Below are 16,985 nucleotides of genomic sequence, written 5' to 3'. Positions count from 1 at the left end.
ACACTGGAATTCACTGTGGGGATGCTTTTTATTAGGCTAATTGCAAGTAGCTGTATTTGGAAATGTTTTACCAAACAGAAACTTATAGAAACTTATGCACTTTTGCCTTCCAGATGGCTGTCCACAGACGATGCATTCAGACCAGGGACCCTGTTTCGAAAGCAAGTTCTTCCAAGAATGGTGCCTCACACCAGGCTACTGAGCATGTGAGAAGGTCACACATCATACAACTGATGAGACAAGGCATTATATAACTGGACAAGAGGTGCTCCTGTTATTTATCTGTCCCTCATCTTCCCATAATAGCATGCAGGTTCTCCAGATGACCCAGGAAGCCCCTCACCAAATGCTAACAGAGTTCTCAGTTCAAGAGGTGGCCCTTTGTCCATGGATTCTTCCAGCTGTTTACCTGTGTTACCAGAGATACCCTGAACTTCACTGTTAGAGATGCACAGAGGATAATCATAAGTAACTGTGTTCTTAAGTGTTTTACAGAAGTAGCGATTCTCAGCTTGACTCTCTGTTCTTGTAGAGTTTTATACAAGACTATTCTATGCAGCCAAGTTCCCTGATTGAGTCACAGAGACATTGCTGTGAAAAGTCCATGTTTGTGCAGCTTTCATAATCAGACTCCACAGTGTATGCATGTTATTTGCCATCCTGAACCTATTCCGCAGTATATACATGTTCTTTGCCATCTTAAATCTGCATGCAGCATTGCTTCTACCTTTGCACCTGTTTAGAAAACTGCAAATTACAGTTACTCCTTGCCTGATCATTCAGCAGTTAATCAATTCTGTTAAACAGTCAGGCACCTACTATGTTCAGGAAGAGAAATACCACTTTTCCTTGCAAGGCAAAAAAGGCACAAGGTACCCAACCAGCTATCAAACACTATAAGAGAGTATATGCCTGTACCACCCTCCTCCCTGCCTCTTTTTGATTCTCAGTATAGCTCACTGCAACATTCCATCTGGTTAAAATCTACTCTGCTATACACTGCATTGTGGTGTGCAGGTTCATCCCATATGTGATTTGTAGGAGGCCCAATAATGCATCAGGGAAATGAGCAGCATTGTAGGAGTAGGAGCAATGCACCTAACCCAGTAGAAACACTATTAGAAAGTACATACCTGTACCTACCATCCTCTCTGCCTCTTTATTTTCTGTATGGGTCACTGTATCGTGCCATCTGGTTCAAATCTACTCTATGCACTGCCTTGTGGAATGCAGAAATTAGTGTGCGTGGAAGGCAGGAAGCAGACACCCTAATAAACCTGCTGTGCAACAACTACGTCACTTGGAATTGGTTTAGAGCTTGACCTGAAGAAATTGCAGGTTTTGTTTAAAATACAACAGAAAAATATAAAATCTTGGATTCATGTTACTTCTTTCTATGAATCAAGGGAATCAGTGGATTAAAACACACAACCATGCCTACTGCACATATCTCACACAAAAACATGCAACATATTACGTAAACAAAGAGTGACCAATGATCATAGATTTATCTGACACATACAAATCACATCTTTCATTCCATACATTTGTCAACTATTATGTACACATTTATTATTTCATACTACAAAGAACACTTAAAAAATATTTATAAAACTCTGCTTGTAATCTGAATGGAAAGTTCAAGCTCACAGAATTTCAGTCAGGATCAACAGATATTTGTGAGAGATAATTACAGCAGAAATGCTTTCAATTCTTCACTGGTACACAGCAGCTGTATCCACTTAGTGTATTCTATGACAAACTAACAGACCTGCAAAAACCTTTCAGACATATCTGTGATTCTACACAAACACACACCTTACATTACATAAAGACATAACAGCCATGCACATGCACAGCTCCCATTCCACACAAGGACACACATGCTTCTGGGCTGGGAGCAATTGCTGCCACCTACTTCCAGCCCCCAGCCCAGACCCAGCCAAAGCCGGTGACAGCAGTCTGACCAGCGGTCTTTTCCGCTTACTCTCACGTCCCCGTTGGTGATGTGAGGAGCAGGAAATGAAGAGTAAATGGGCTCCTTCCGGTAAATCTTTATAATGCTTCTGTCCTGGATATCTCTGAGAAAAGAAAAACAAGGAATGTCAGTAACAAAATTAGTTAAAGAACAATCTACCCAGGAAAATCTAACAACAAGACTGGAAAGAGACACACATGCTGTAGATGACTTATTTTCCAGAAAGAACAAAAGATACATGTTGTTCAAGGGGTTACTACATTTGAATACAAACTGATTACTTTTGGCTGGAACAGAGCCTCCATAGCTCTACGTGGAACCATAGCAAAGTTTGGGCATTGGACTATTTACATATCATTAACAAGCAGTAAAAATGACTTCAAGCAAGCCCTCACAGATGTCTGTATGTACAGGAACCATGGAGTAATTTATTCTCAAAGCTCTGGGATGAAATATTTTCAATTTGTTCAAAACTCATGTTCCCAAAGCAGCAGCTTTTTCATGCATATGCGTATAAACAAGTTAACATGATTTTAAAGCTTGATTTATAAAAAAAAAAACAAAAAAAACACAACAACAAACATGTCATACTTACTTGCTCTGTGTAATGGGTCCTCCGCTGGTGCTTCTGGCTCCTCCTACCCAACAAGTAACTCCATAGGAAGCTATTTCCCATGGGGGCACTCGTGCATGCTTGGACCGCTGCTGACAGGGTTTTGACTGACAGAAGCAGGTGCCAATGGCTCCCACTGCTCTCATCCAAGCCTGGAGAGGGAGCTACTATTAAAAGGTTTTTTTGCCTTAATGTACAGAATGCATTAAGGTAAAAAAAAAATTTACCTTTAGAACCACTTCAAGAGTTTACAAGCAAACACATATGAATGCATTCTAGAAGTAAAAAAATGAATTGTTATAAAGGAAATCCTGTCTATACAGGAAGTCCCCCAGTGCACAAGCCTGCTTTGTATATGACATACATGGCATACAGCTGTCCTGATGTGCATGCCCTTGAACTGTGTGCTGGTCCTACTGTGTCATAGTCCAAAAACAGCTCAAACTGGTAATATTCTGAGTCTGGAAGAGGGCAGCATGGGAGCTGATGTCCAAATTCCTGACATTCAACTGGAAGAGGCTTAGTAGCAAGAAGTGAGTGACAGCTTTACCACACATGCTTAAATATATATTTTCAGGCATAAGTGGTAAAGCTTGGATAATAGTGATACATTTTCAAAAGTGTGCAGTACGTCTTCAATTCCCAATAAATGGCAGACTTAGCACAGATGCTTGAACATAACCATACATTTCAGGCATGTGTGGTAATACTCCCCCTCACTAGGAGGGGAAGCCCTACCATGCAAGCTTGAAAACAGTCATGCAGTTTAAAATGTGTATGGCAAGGCTTCCAATCCAAATGCATGGCAGCCTTATCATATATGCCTGAACATAACCATACATTTAAAGGTGTGTGTGTGGTAATTCTCCCCTTGACTGGGAATGGAAGCCTTATTGTGCAAGCTTAAAAATAGCCACGTGAGTGTTTGCAGTAGGGCTTCCGCTCCAAGTGACAAAACTCTGTGTATAGGCCAGAAACCTGTGAAAAATATTAATAAAAACACAGACAAGACACAGACTAGACAATATTTACCACATTCACTAAGTTCTGAGGAAAATGTCACTGCAAAGTGCAACTTCCCTTGCAAAGTTAACAGCCTATTTGCCTTTAGTAAATCAACCCTGAAGTGTCCAACAGTGATGCCTGAACCTCTGTCTCTCTTACTCTCTCAACCTTCTTCTGCTGCCCCAAGACCATGAATAGAATAGCTTCATCTATCAAATTGAGAATAGAATCCATCATATACATATGTATGTATGCCAAAGCAAGATAATCAGCAGAAATCAAAGAAGGCTAACGTCCAACAGGAGGAGGGAACAACAAAAGGCACCAAATGAATATACAGTGGGGATCGAAAGTTTGGGCACCCCAGCTAAAAATTTGTATTAATGTGCATAAAGAAGCCAAGGAAAGATGGAAAAATCTCCAAAAGGCATCAAATTACAGATTAGACATTCTTATAATATGTCAACAAAAGTTAGATTTTATTTCTATCATTTACACTTTCAAAATAACAGAAAACAAAAAAATGGCGTCTGCAAAAGTTTGGGCACCCTGCAGAATTTATAGCATGCATTGCCCCCTTTGCAAAGCTGAGACCTGCCAGTGTCATGGATTGTTCTCAATCATTGTCTGGGAAGACCAGGTGATGTCAATCTCAAAGGTTTTAAATGCCCAGACTCATCTGACCTTGCCCCAACAATCAGCACCATGGGTTCTTCTAAGCAGTTGTCTAGAAAACTGAAACTGAAAATAGTTGACGCTCACAAAGCTGGAGAAGGCTATAAGAAGATAGCAAAGCGTTTTCAGATGTCAATATCCTCTGTTCGGAATGTAATTAAGAAATGGCAGTCATCAGGAACAGTGGAAGTTAAAGCAAGATCTGGAAGACCAAGAAAAATATCAGACAGAACAGCTCGCAGGATTGTGAGAAAAACAATTCAAAACCCACGTTTGACTGCACGATCCCTCCAGAAAGATCTGGCAGACACTGGAGTGGTGGTACACTATTCCACTATAAAGAGATACTTGTACAAATATGGTCTTCATGGAAGAGTCATCAGAAGAAAACCTCTTCTACGTCCTCACCACAAAAATCATCGTTTGAACTTTGCAAATGAACATATAGACAAGCCTGATGCATTTTGGAAACAAGTTCTGTGGACCGATGAGGTTAAAATTGAACTTTTTGGCCGGAATGAGCAAAGGTACGTTTGGAGAAGAAGGGGCACAGAATTTAATGAAAAGAACCTCTGTCCAACTGTTAAGCATGGGGTTGGATCAATCATGCTTTGGGGTTGTGTTGCAGCCAGTGGCACAGGGAACATCTCACGAGTAGAAGGAAAAATGGATTCAATAAAATTTCAGCAAATTTTGGATGGTAACTTGATGCCACCTGTGAAAAAGCTGAAGTTAAAGAGAGGATGGTTTCTACAAATGGATAATGATCCTAAACACACCTCGAAATCCACGGGGGATTACATCAAGAGGCGTAAACTGAAGGTTTTGCCATGGCCTTCACAATCTCCTGACCTCAACATAATTGAAAATCTATGGATAGACCTTAAAAGAGCAGTGCGTGACAGACAGCCCAGAAATCTCAAAGAACTGGAAGACTTTTGTAAGGAAGAATGGGCAAAGATACCTCAAACAAGAATTGAAAGACTCTTGGCTGGCTACAAAAAGTGTTTACAAGCTGTGATACTTGCCAAAGGGGGCAGTACAAGATATTAACTCTGCAGGGTGCCCAAACGTTTGCAGACGCCATTTTTTTGTTTTCTGTTATTTTGAAAGTGTAAATGATGGAAATAAAATCTAACTTTTGTTGACATATTATAAGAATGTCTAATCTGTAATTTGATGCCTTTTGGAGATTTTTCCATCTTTCCTTGGCTTCTTTATGCACATTAATACAAATATTTAGCTGGGGTGCCCAAACTTTCGATCCCCACTGTATGTACATAATATACTAATTGTTATCATTTGGGTGAAATATTGAGGCCCAACGTAAATACAAAGCAGGTGCACAAGTAGAAGGGAGGAAAAGAATGCAGAGCCCTGCCTTGAACGACTTCACTGGATCTTTTATAAACTTTGAGGATGAATTGCTCCACATTATGTGTGGTTATAAAGATTTGACTGCTTGTTAAAAATTTGTGAATTATGTATAGTCTGGCCAGAGCTCTACTTCTAACGTCAAACCTGTCACAAACATTGGCCTGCATCTGAGCATTCAATGAAAGAATGTAGAATTTATCAATGTATATCTTCAATACAAAACTATCAGTAGATCCAGAAACATAGGCACCTAAAAGTTTTTGTAAATCTCAGCTTTTCCTGTACATTTCAAGTTTTCAACACTTTCTCTCACCTGCTAATCCTCACAAATAGTCAGTGAAATTACCCAGCACATTGAAGGACAAAACGAGGCTTGAAGCCAAGAGGACACTCGGCCAAGTTTGACCTTTAAAGAATGTCAAGATTTTTATATTACATCAGCTGCCTATATCAATGGACCTATGGATGTTTTTTTTGTTTTTTTACTGAATATAACATCTGCTTAAAGTGGCTGTAAAGGCTGAAGGTTTTTTACCTTCATGCATTTAAGCATGAAGGCAAAAAACCTTCTCTGTGCAGCAGTGCCCCCAACCCCGTCAATAATTACCTGAGCCTCATCGTGATCCAGCGATGTAAATGACAGCCTTGGTTGTCACAGGTCTCTGCCTCCTCATTGGCTGAGACAGCAAGCAGGAGCCATTGGCTCCCGCTGCTGTCAATCACAGCCAGTCAGCCAATGAGGAGAGAGAGAGGGTGGGCCAAGTCACAGCTCTGTGTGTGAATGGGCACACGGAGCAGCGGGTGCCCCCATAGCAAGCTGCTTGCTGTGGGGGCATCCGCCAGCAGAGCCTGCAGGGGGGCCCAAGAAGAGGAGGATCCAGGCTGCTCTGTGCAAAACCACTGCACACAGTAGGTAAGTATAGACATGTTTGTTATTTTCCACCCAAAAAAATGAACCGTTAGAATCACTTTAACCTCCCTGGCGGTATTCCCGAGTGTAGCTCGGGGTAACATTTCAGTACCAAAAGCGGTAACCCCGAGCTACACTCGGGCTTACCCTGAGGCACTGCTCCGGCAAGTGTTCTTCACTTACCTTACCCTGCGCTCCCACGGTGTGTCCCCTGCAGCGTCCCCGGCCATCTCCTCCGGCCGATGCCGGCATCCGGCTTCTGTGTCCTGTCCCTGTGACGTCGGGACGTACGGGCGCTGCAGCCGCCGGCGGCGGGAAATTTAAAAATTTTAAAAAATGTCATTTTTTTTTTTTTACATTTTACCTAGTAAAACATTGCTGTCTCAACCAATTTCACATACATATTGTCCCTAGTGCTTTGTCCTGCGCCCTGCCTGCATTTTGTCTGTTCTTTCTGCCTGGAAACTGAGAAATGTCCATGGCGTCCAAAAAGCGTCCCTTTAGGTCAAAGCGGTTTTAGACCGGCTAGAGAACAGCGATAGTAAATCAGAACCACTTGCAGAATTGAGTGATAATGATTCGTGGGGGAAATTCGTCATCAGACACTGAAAACGATTTTGCGACTGAGCTCAGCAATGTGCGAACTTGGCGCTCTATTTCACATTTCAGTGTTTTTGGTTTGATTATATTATTGAATTAAATTTTTTATTATTTTTATATTATTTTTATGATTATTTATTAAATTATAATTTATGATTTTGTGTTTCAAATTTTATCATACCCGGGATGTTTACTAGACTCTTGTTCGGACAGATTTCAGTGAGTTTTTCCTAAAAATTACAGCCTACAATAAAAAAAATACATATTTCCATGCAAAAAAATGGTACCGCTTTCAGCACCAAAAATCTGAAATAATCATACCGCCAGGGAGGTTAAGCAGTTTTTTAAATATATAGCAGGATTACTTTAGCAAATGAAAGGAAATGCATAGTCTTACTTGTTTCTTTATTAAACACACTTCTAGAACATCACACCATGGATCAACAAAGACCTAACCTGTGTGTGAGACACAGCTTAGTTTGAAGACATCATCATCTGTCCTTGTGAATTATATATGGTTGACAGGCACAACATAAATCCACCACTGAAGCCACCCAGTTTTTTGCATTTCTCAACCCTTGTTTAGTTATATAAGCATTTTATTTATATTTATATAGTATATGCAAGTTACCCTACAAATAAAATCTATTTATCTTTTTCTGGCTTCATCTTCTGTGATTCTAAATGTGTTCACCTATCAATACTTTTCTTGTATCCTATGTGTGGTTTGTTATTCATTTGTAATCTTACAGTACACCTTAAGGCTGATAGTGGACAGCACAGTCCCTATTGATCCCTTCTTGAACCACAGTCTGGTTGCCAAAGAGTCTTTACACAATCCATACCTGACATCCTCCAATTCATAGAAGACATTTCGGGACTCGTCTTTGATAAGTATGGCGGTGTTGTGAGATTTCAACATTCCCATGGTGAGTTTTTGCTGGAACATATGCACAATAAGAGCATGTAAAGTGTCCATGCTGGTGATCTCATGTGTGATATGCACACGCCTTGTCTCATCGCCATACTGCAGGAACAAGACACCTGAAAGAAGAGGAATCTCATCTTTATTGCATCAAGGAAAACAGGAAACTAGATTACAATAAACTTATGGTAAAGAGAAGGAAAGAGTCTCTGTAATGTTCACAGCAACTTGTCAGATTCCATGGGTTTGCTTTAATGAAAGCAAATTCGCTTTGCAAGGGAAGCTCAATGAATTTGGTGAAAATTCACTATACAAAAATACTAAATCACATGGAAAGAAAAAAAAAAACAACATTTTTGCTTGCACATGACTGGGTGATGGAGGTCAACAGAGCTTCACCTTATTTGCTATACTTTGGGTAAAATTCCCTTTCAAAGTGAACTATTTGCCTTTAGTAAACCAAACCCCATATGCCTTTTCTCTGGTGCAACTTACAAAATAAAGGTCGGTCTACCTACAACTGGTATTTTAGTTAAAGGTTGAAGCTGATGGGCATGATCATCCCCTGGCTTCCTATATGTCTAACACTCCACCAGCAACAATGCCCTGCCATACTATCCAACTCCTGGGAGTTTAGAGTGTTCCCGCACCTACTATCAGATTTTCTACAATATAAAATAAATAATCCAAGAGTTAGACTGGGGACCCTCATAATATATAGTCTGAAACATCTATTAGATTGTAAGCTCCAAGGAGCAGGGCCCTCCTAACCCTCTTGTATTGAACTGTATTGTTGCTGTATTGTCTCCTGTTACATTGTAAAGCGCGGAGCAAACTGTTGGCGCTATATAAATCCTGTATAATAATAATAATAAAAGAAGCTACAGGTGGTTTAACTTATAAGTATTTACAAAAAAATGAAATGTCAGTTTAGGCTAGAGTGAACCCTTAAAAAAATCTACATTTTCTTTTAAATGTTTAAACCTTGCCCTATTGTTCATAAACCTGTATCAACGTGTTATAGTAAAATTATGGTCTTCTATTAAAGAAATAGGATTTTTTTGCACTCACCCTAAAATCCTTTTTTCTGAGGTCATTGAAGGACACCCCAGAAATACTTTTGATCTTGGCCATTGGGTTATAGCACCACCTTCAGGAGTAGGATATTAGGCATATAACAAAGAATTACAGCTGGGGGGTAACTTCTGCCAGTTACCAAACTCCGCATCTGCTAGAGGCAGCTCAATTAGGCACAAAGCAATGTATAGAAAACATATAAATAACTGGTCAAATAAAAAACAATCAGAGGGGTAAACACTGTGTCCTTCAAAGAACGCAAAGAAAAGGATTTTACAGTGAGTGCAAAAAAATCCTATTTTCTCTTCTATTCATTGAAGGATAAAGTGGAGATCCTTTGGATCTTGACTGTTGGAGTGTTCCAAAGTAATGTCTATCAAAGGAAGAAAAAAGATAACAAAACCACCCACCCCCGTGGGCAAAATGCTTCCCTTGCACTCACTACTAGTGAAGTGGACTGTAACAATAGACTGACTAAACTATCTCAAGTAGTAGCCAAAGAAGCCATCTGACCCTTGCAGAAGGCAGATACCACCATTGGTAAAAAAGAAAGCCTTGTCCATATGCCAAAACAAAAAGGGAGATTTGCAAGATAAGGCTGTCAATTCCTTAATACTCCAATCCGAGGTGATATCTGATCTACCAATCTGAGGTGATAGCCACCAAAAAAGGAAGTTCCCAAATATTTTTTGCAAAACAAAGTACCAAATGAGTACAGGTCCCACAGCGACACTGGAGAACTGACCAAAGTAATAACACTAAATTGGGTGAAAGTACGCAGATGAACCTACGGGGACTCAACATGAGATATAGGCTTTCCAGTAACAATGATATGCAAGGCTTGGACTAAACATGGAAACACTACATAATTTGCAGGTGTGAAAGTAACAACATGTTTGTCCATGAAAGCAGAAGTGATGTAACATTCTTTTGTTTCCGCTGAGTGATGAGACACCTAGCTAACATGTGGGAAGTCTCACTTTCATCATTCACCGCATACGCTGCTAGTAATATGGAGTCATTGCAAAACAAGGGAAGAAAGGGTGCAACAGCCAAGTGCATTACCTGAGAATACATTTTATTAAATCCAGAAGAGATATGTAGTCACAAGCAACTGTAGTATCAAAGGCATGTCAATAACTAAAGTGACCAAGTCACCAGGTCAGCTCCCAAACGTGAGAAGAAATGGTTGATGCGTTTCGAGGGGCGATCTCATCTTCTTCTTTGATACTATAGTTGTTCGTGAGTACATATCTTTTCTGGATGTAATCAAATTTATTCTCAGGTAATGCACTGGGCTAGTGCACCCTTTCTTCCCTTTTTGTAGTGAGTCATTTGGGTTCCTGACTCTCAGAGGGCAACAAGGCCTGTGCTGGCGTTGTATGCACAAGGACCTGAAGTTCCAATATCACCTTACCACTCTTGAGCACAGGGGACATTCTTCTTGCCTTTTCTACTGTTGTAATATGGAGTCATGGCAGAGCTTACTGAGCTTCAAAGAGGGCAAATTATTGGTGCTCGCTTAGCTGTGCCTCTATGACTGAAGTTGACAATTTATTTGCCGTGTTGCAAGGTACAGTATCAAAGGTTATGACGGCATATACAGTTTGCAGGAAAAAGTAATCTGGTAAGCATGAGCACGGTCGACATGGTCAACTGACTGAAAGAGATAAAAGAACAGGATTGTGACCTGGAATAAGAAAACAACTGCTTCAAAAGTGACTGCAGAGCTCAATCTCAGTGTTCACGGGATGGCTCTGACGTGGTTTTATGAGCACGTAGGAAATATTTTATCTGTTGTTACATGCTGTTGAATCTTATATTCTGCCTCCTTTTTGGTAAAAATGATTTGTGATATTTTTATAGTGAAAAATGATCCTTGATCTATAAAAAGGATGAGGGTGGTGATGTACATCCTTCTGCCCCTGGATGACATTGGATGATGAAAATTACAATTGGGTACATGTTGCACATTTGTACTTTACTATAATTTTGTAGATATAGTTAAAGTAAAGGTTATTATATACAGTATGTAAGATCATTGTTTAATTTAAGTATATATTTATTCACTTGCACATTTTTATGTAGTAACTGGCAAATGTTTGTATTTTAGCCTCTTACCATATGTTGCACAATTGCACTTTATTGAAATTTTGTAGATATAGTTTTTTTTTAGGATTAGGTAGTAGTGATATCCAGTTTTTATGACAATTATTTTTTGATGACTCACATCAATTCGTCTAGCAACTGCAACATATAATTACCCACTAGAAATACTGTGGCACAGGTTTATTTGGTCTTCATAGAAAGTCCACATTGTCTTAGTATTGGCTCTCTTGGAGGTTTTGCCCACTGACTAACACATAGGCAGCTCATAGATGAGTCTGTTTTTCTAGTTCAACAAGTGGGATGAATGAAAAATCTGACTCAATTCTCCCATCCATACACTCAATGTGGATGGGGAATCCTCCCTGCTGAGCTATTGGTGGTTGTGCAGGGCGGTTGTACAGAAGTCAATCGGTAGATCAACTTCTTTACAACCAGAATGCCCATACATGGACACTGCGAACCGGCTGAATTTAAAACCATATATGGCAGGCTTTAAACCAAAGAAGCCTACAAATAACAAATACTGGAATGTCTTGACATCATACATCACAAATACATTTAAGACCTTGGACTAACTGGTCAGCCAGCTCAACATAAACAAGCAATATCATTCATTCCCTAAATTCTAGCACAAATGTTTAGCCCACTAACCCTAAGTTCACACTTGAGAATCTTTCGGTGCATTTTCCAGTTTGCAGAATCTCTGGAAGATTTAGCCCCTTCCTGACCAGGCCATTTTTTGCTATTCAGCACTGCACTATTTCAACTGGTAATTGCGTGGTCATGCAACGCTGTACCCAAACGAAATTTATATCTTTTTTTTTCACACAAATAGGCCTTTCTTTTGGTGGTATGTAATCACCACTGGGTTTTTTTTATGTTTTAAAATTTTCAATTTTTTTTAAATTTTCGATTATAAAAATATCCAATAAACTCAAAGTTAGTCATAAATTTAGGCCAAAATGTATTCTGCTACATGTCTTTGGTAAAAAAAAATCCCAATACGTGTATATTTATTGGTTTGTGTAAAAGTTATAGTGTCTACAAAATATGGTATACACTGTATACTGGAATTTATGCAGCTTTTACTTTCCAACTGCCTATCACATTTCGTGAGGTGCTAAAATGCCAGGGCAGTACAACCCTCCCCCCAAATGACCACTTTTTGGAAAGAAGACACGCCAAGGAATTTGCTGAGAGGGCTAGGGTTAGGATTAAATGTTAGGGTAAGGTTAAATGTTAGGGTTAACATGTTAACCCTTAACCCTAACATTCAACCTTAACCCTAACATTTAACCCTAACCCTAGCTCTTAACCCTAACAAAGTCACATCTGAATGTTTTCAATGAGACAGTTTTGTCAGACTTTGCAGAGGCACAACATGGTTAAGGAGTGGGCAGTTGCTGCATCCTTCACAACTGATGAGTCATCAGCTGCCACTGAGCCTTTCCTTTGACAGCCGAATTTAAACAAAAGAATGCTGGCATTAAAAATGTTTTAATTATTAAAAAAAAAAATTAAAAACTGCTTGGGGTCCCCCACCAATTCTTACCAGGGTCTTTAGGTCTGGTATGGATTTTAAGGGGAACACCACGCCACTTTAAAAAAAACTGCATGCCCCCCAAATCCATACCAGACCCTTATGCATGCATGCAGCCTTCAATACCGGGAAAGGGGGGGAACGATGGCCCCCCACATGAATGATACATGTTAAGGACAAGGGCCTCTTCCCCACAACCCTGGCATGGTGGTTATGGGGGGGTGTGGAAGGTGACTTATCAGAACCTGGAAGACCCCTTTAACAAAGGGGCCCCCAGATCCCGCCCCCTATGTGAATTAGGGTCTGGTATGGATTTGGGGGGAACCCACACCATTTTTTTTACATTTTGATATGGGATTCCCCTTACAATCAGTACCAGACCCAAAGGGCCTGGTATAGATTGGGAGAGAGGGGGTGCCACGCAGTTTTTTATTTTACTGCCGACATTATTTTTTTACATTCAACTTGTCGCATCCAAGCCGTACCCATCCAAAGTCGCATTCAATTCGCACCCATCCAAAGTCGCATCCAAGTCACACCCATCCAAAGTCACATTTAAGTCGCATCAAAGTCAATACTTTCCTACTGGCAAAAAAATGCAACAAGCTGCAAAAACACCTCAAAAACGCGTGTTCAAAATCGCAAAACGCACTGCAAAATGTGCTGGAAAAACACATCAGTCGCAACACGAGGTGTGCACAAAGTCTTAGTGAGTGTTAGGGACACGAAAGTTGAAGGTAAAAAAAGCCACATAGCAGGTCCAAGGACAGTGTGTAGAGATCTTGTGACAGCTTTCTTGTCTGTTTAATCCTAAAAGTAACAAGACTCCTTTTCTGGCATATAGTCTGGACACAACAGGAGGAGTCCACTTATTAAGGAGCTCCTCCTTCAATAGATAGCAAACTAAAAAGCGTTTGGGCAAGACAAAGGTCTGCACTGGACACGTCCAGTGCTTATAAATGAAGATATCAAAAAAATATTGATAAGGAAAAACTTTAGTGAAGTGTTTGGGTTGGTGTGTACCAAATAGACAGAATGTGTTCTATTTTGAGAGTTTATCACATTGCGGAGTCTAATTTCTCAGGCTGATGCCTCACGGCCAGAATCTGGGTTTGCATATAAGTCTCATCCTCTTCTTTAGAACCCTCAGAGGAAGAGGGGCATAGAGAAGGGAATTTCTTCACTGCCTTGCAAGCAAGTGCCTGTTCCTTATGAGACATAAAGACTTCTATTACAGTCGAAAGGGCATTCAAGGAAACCAATTGTTCTGGGGTTTCTGAGTCCTCTAACAGAGAACCAGATTAGTGGGGATGCCTGCATATTCACAGCAGTTTTACACTTAAAGCACAAACGTCTGATATGGAAATGGAGTATTCATACACATATTACTTAGTGTCCCCATGGCATGTCAAACAGAAACACCACCTTATGTCCCAGCATCCTTGGAAGGAGTGCTTGGGGGGTGACATCATCATCCAACACATGCAAGATCGGTGTCCCAGCTTCTCTCAGGGCTGCAAACAAACTCATGGCTATGCCAGGGACAGTAACAACAGCATATGCCACACATATTAAAAATGGTGGCTGCAGTGTTAAGGCAAGTGCCAGGCATCATATTGGCTGCCAAGTAACCCAGCCACACTAAGTGGGGAGAAGGTAAGGAAAAGGGGGTACCCTCCAACCACTCCTGCCACCGAACAAAAAGTAAGGGAGGAAAGGAGAGTGTTGATGCTTACCTTCCCAGACAGAATAAGTGGAGGGTACCTTCTCCAATGTAGGCCACCTCCCGCCAAAGTAGTGATGTTTTCTGCCTAGGGGGACACTGTACCAGATCAGCCAAGTGGCCAGTTAGTCATATGTGCCCTCCCCCCCCCCCCCCAAGAAATTGTATGCACTTGGTGGCTGTGCTGGGGAGATTTCAAAGATCCACACTCACCGGCCACTTTCTTAGGTACACCTTGCTATTACCAGGTTGAACCCTTTTTGCCTTCAGAACTGCCTTAATTCTTCGTGGCATAGATTCAACAAGGTGTTGGAAACATTCCTCAGAGATTTTGGTCCATATTGACATGATAACATCACACAGTTGCAGCATATTTGTCAGCTGCAAATCCATGAACCACTGATCCAAGCTTTTATGTTGTTTACACCAAATTTTGACCGTACCATCTGAATGTTGCAGCTGAAATCGAGACTCATCAGACCAGGCAATATTTTTTCAGTCTTCTATTGTCCAATTTTGGGGAGCCTGTGCAAACTGTAGCCTCTGTTTCCTGTTCTTAGCTGACAGAAGTGACAGCTGGTGTGGTCTGCTGCTGTAGCCCATCTGCTTCAAGTTTCAACGTGTTGTGCATTCAGTGATGGTATTCTGCATACCTTGGTTGTAATGAGTGGTTATTTGAGTTACTGTTGCCTTTCTGTCATCTCGAACCAGTCTGCCCATTCTCCTCTGACAACAACAAGGCATTTTTGTTGACACAACTGCCGCTCAGTGGATATTTTCTGTTTTTCAGATCATTCTCTGTAAACCCTAGAGATGGTTGTGAGTGAAAATCCCAGTAGATCAACAGTTTTTAAATACTCTGACCAGCCTGTGTTGCACCAACAACCATGCCACGTTCAAAGTCACTTATATCCCCTTTCTTCCCCATTCTGATGCTCAGTTTGAACTTCAGCAAGTCGTCTTCACCACGTCTAGATGCCTAAATGCATTGAGTTGCTGCAATGTGATTGGCTTATTAGCAATTTGTGTTACCAAGCAATTGAACAAGTGTACCTAATAAAGTGGCCGATGAGTGTATATTATCCAGCCTGTTACCCAGTCAGCAATTGATTGAAGGTCCTGAAAAAAAAAAAAAAAGATTGCCTGCACAAGCAGAGGAAACTAAAGCTGGCCATAGACTAATCAAAATTTGACAAGTTCAGCAGGGACCGTCTGGCTTTTGATCACTGTGTGGCCGTCACTGCTGGATAAAAGTCAATCATTTGATCTACCTCTGTAGTAGGGATATCCTGGAAATCTTCCCGCTATCAGAATACAATGTACCGGCAGGGAGATCCCTCAGTCCACCTCGCTTGTGTTAATAAAGGAATCCACTATTTTTGTTTTTTTGTTCAGCCCGCTGGCCTGCTGAATGGATAAAATTAAAATCTACTTGTCTATGGTCATCTTACGATCAGCAGGGACTCAAGGCAAACAACTGAGCTGCCTCAAGAAGATGGGGGGGGGGGGGGGGATTTGACTACCAGCAGGATCAGTCCTTGGCTGTACTTCACTTTGTGCCTAGTGTCCTACTCCTCAAGATCTAAAGGATCTCTTCCACTGTTTTCTTTATTGAATGGAAAACATAAAGGTGAAACTCGAAAAATTAGAATATCGTGCAAAAGTTCATTTATTTCAGTAATGCAACTTAAAATGTGAAACTAATATATGAGATAGACTCATTACATGCAAAGCAAGATAGTTCAAGCCGTGATTTGTCATAATTGTGATGATTATGGCTTACAGCTCATGAAAACCCCAAATCCACAATCTCAGAAAATTAGAATATTACATGCAATCAATAAAACAAGGATTGTACATAGAACAATATCGGACCTCTGAAAAGTATAAGCATGCATATGTACTCAGTACTCGGTTTGGGCCCCTTTTGCAGCAATTACTGCCTCAATGCAGCGTGGCATGGAAGCTATCAGCCTGTGGCACTGCTGAGGTGTTATGGAAGACCAGGATGCTTCAATAGCGGCCTTCAACTCTTCTGCACTGTTCGGTCTCATGTCTCTTATCTTTCTCTTGGCAATGCACCATAGATTCTCTATGGGGTTCAGGTCAGGCGCGTTTGCTGGCCAATCAAGCACAGTAATCCCACGGTCATTGAACCAGGTTTTGGTGCTTTTGGCACTGTGGGCAAGTCCTGCTGGAAAATGAAGTCAGCATCCCCATAAAGCTCGTCTGCGGAAGGAAGCATGAAGTGCTCCAAAATCTCCTGGTAGACGACTGCGTTGACCCTGGACTTAATGAAGCACAGTGGACCAACACCAGCAGATGACATGGCTCCCCAAATCAACACAGACTGTGGAAACTTCACACTGGACTTCAAGCATCTTGCAGTGTGTGCCTCTCCATTCTTCTGCAAAAGTTTCTCTCATCAGAAAAGAGGATTTTGGACCACTGAG

The 16,985-nt window shown here is 40.9% G+C and overlaps 1 protein-coding gene across 15 annotated transcripts in view; it reads right to left on the bottom strand.

The window, feature by feature from the left end:
• SRCIN1 (SRC kinase signaling inhibitor 1) overlaps window positions 1-16,985 on the bottom strand; it is a 712,759-nt gene that overhangs the window by 188,805 nt on the left and 506,969 nt on the right. For 11 of the 15 annotated variants that reach the window (XM_089690024.1, XM_089690017.1, XM_089690015.1 and 8 more), the window contains 2 exons: window positions 8,004-8,202; window positions 1,919-2,081 (listed from right to left, as the gene is read on the bottom strand). In XM_089690024.1, coding sequence (XP_089546150.1) covers window positions 1,919-2,081; window positions 8,004-8,202 — 362 coding nt within the window. The remainder of the gene's footprint in view (window positions 1-1,918; window positions 2,082-8,003; window positions 8,203-16,985) is intronic. The other 4 variants (XM_089690020.1, XM_089690025.1, XM_089690021.1 and 1 more) reach the window with 1 other exon arrangement.

Source organism: Staurois parvus, unplaced genomic scaffold, assembly GCF_062004578.1.
Source record: "Staurois parvus isolate SC_StPar_1 unplaced genomic scaffold, SC_StPar_1.0 ptg000511l, whole genome shotgun sequence".
Taxonomy (NCBI): Eukaryota; Metazoa; Chordata; class Amphibia; order Anura; family Ranidae; genus Staurois; species Staurois parvus.
This window is presented reverse-complemented; position numbering and strand designations above follow the sequence as displayed.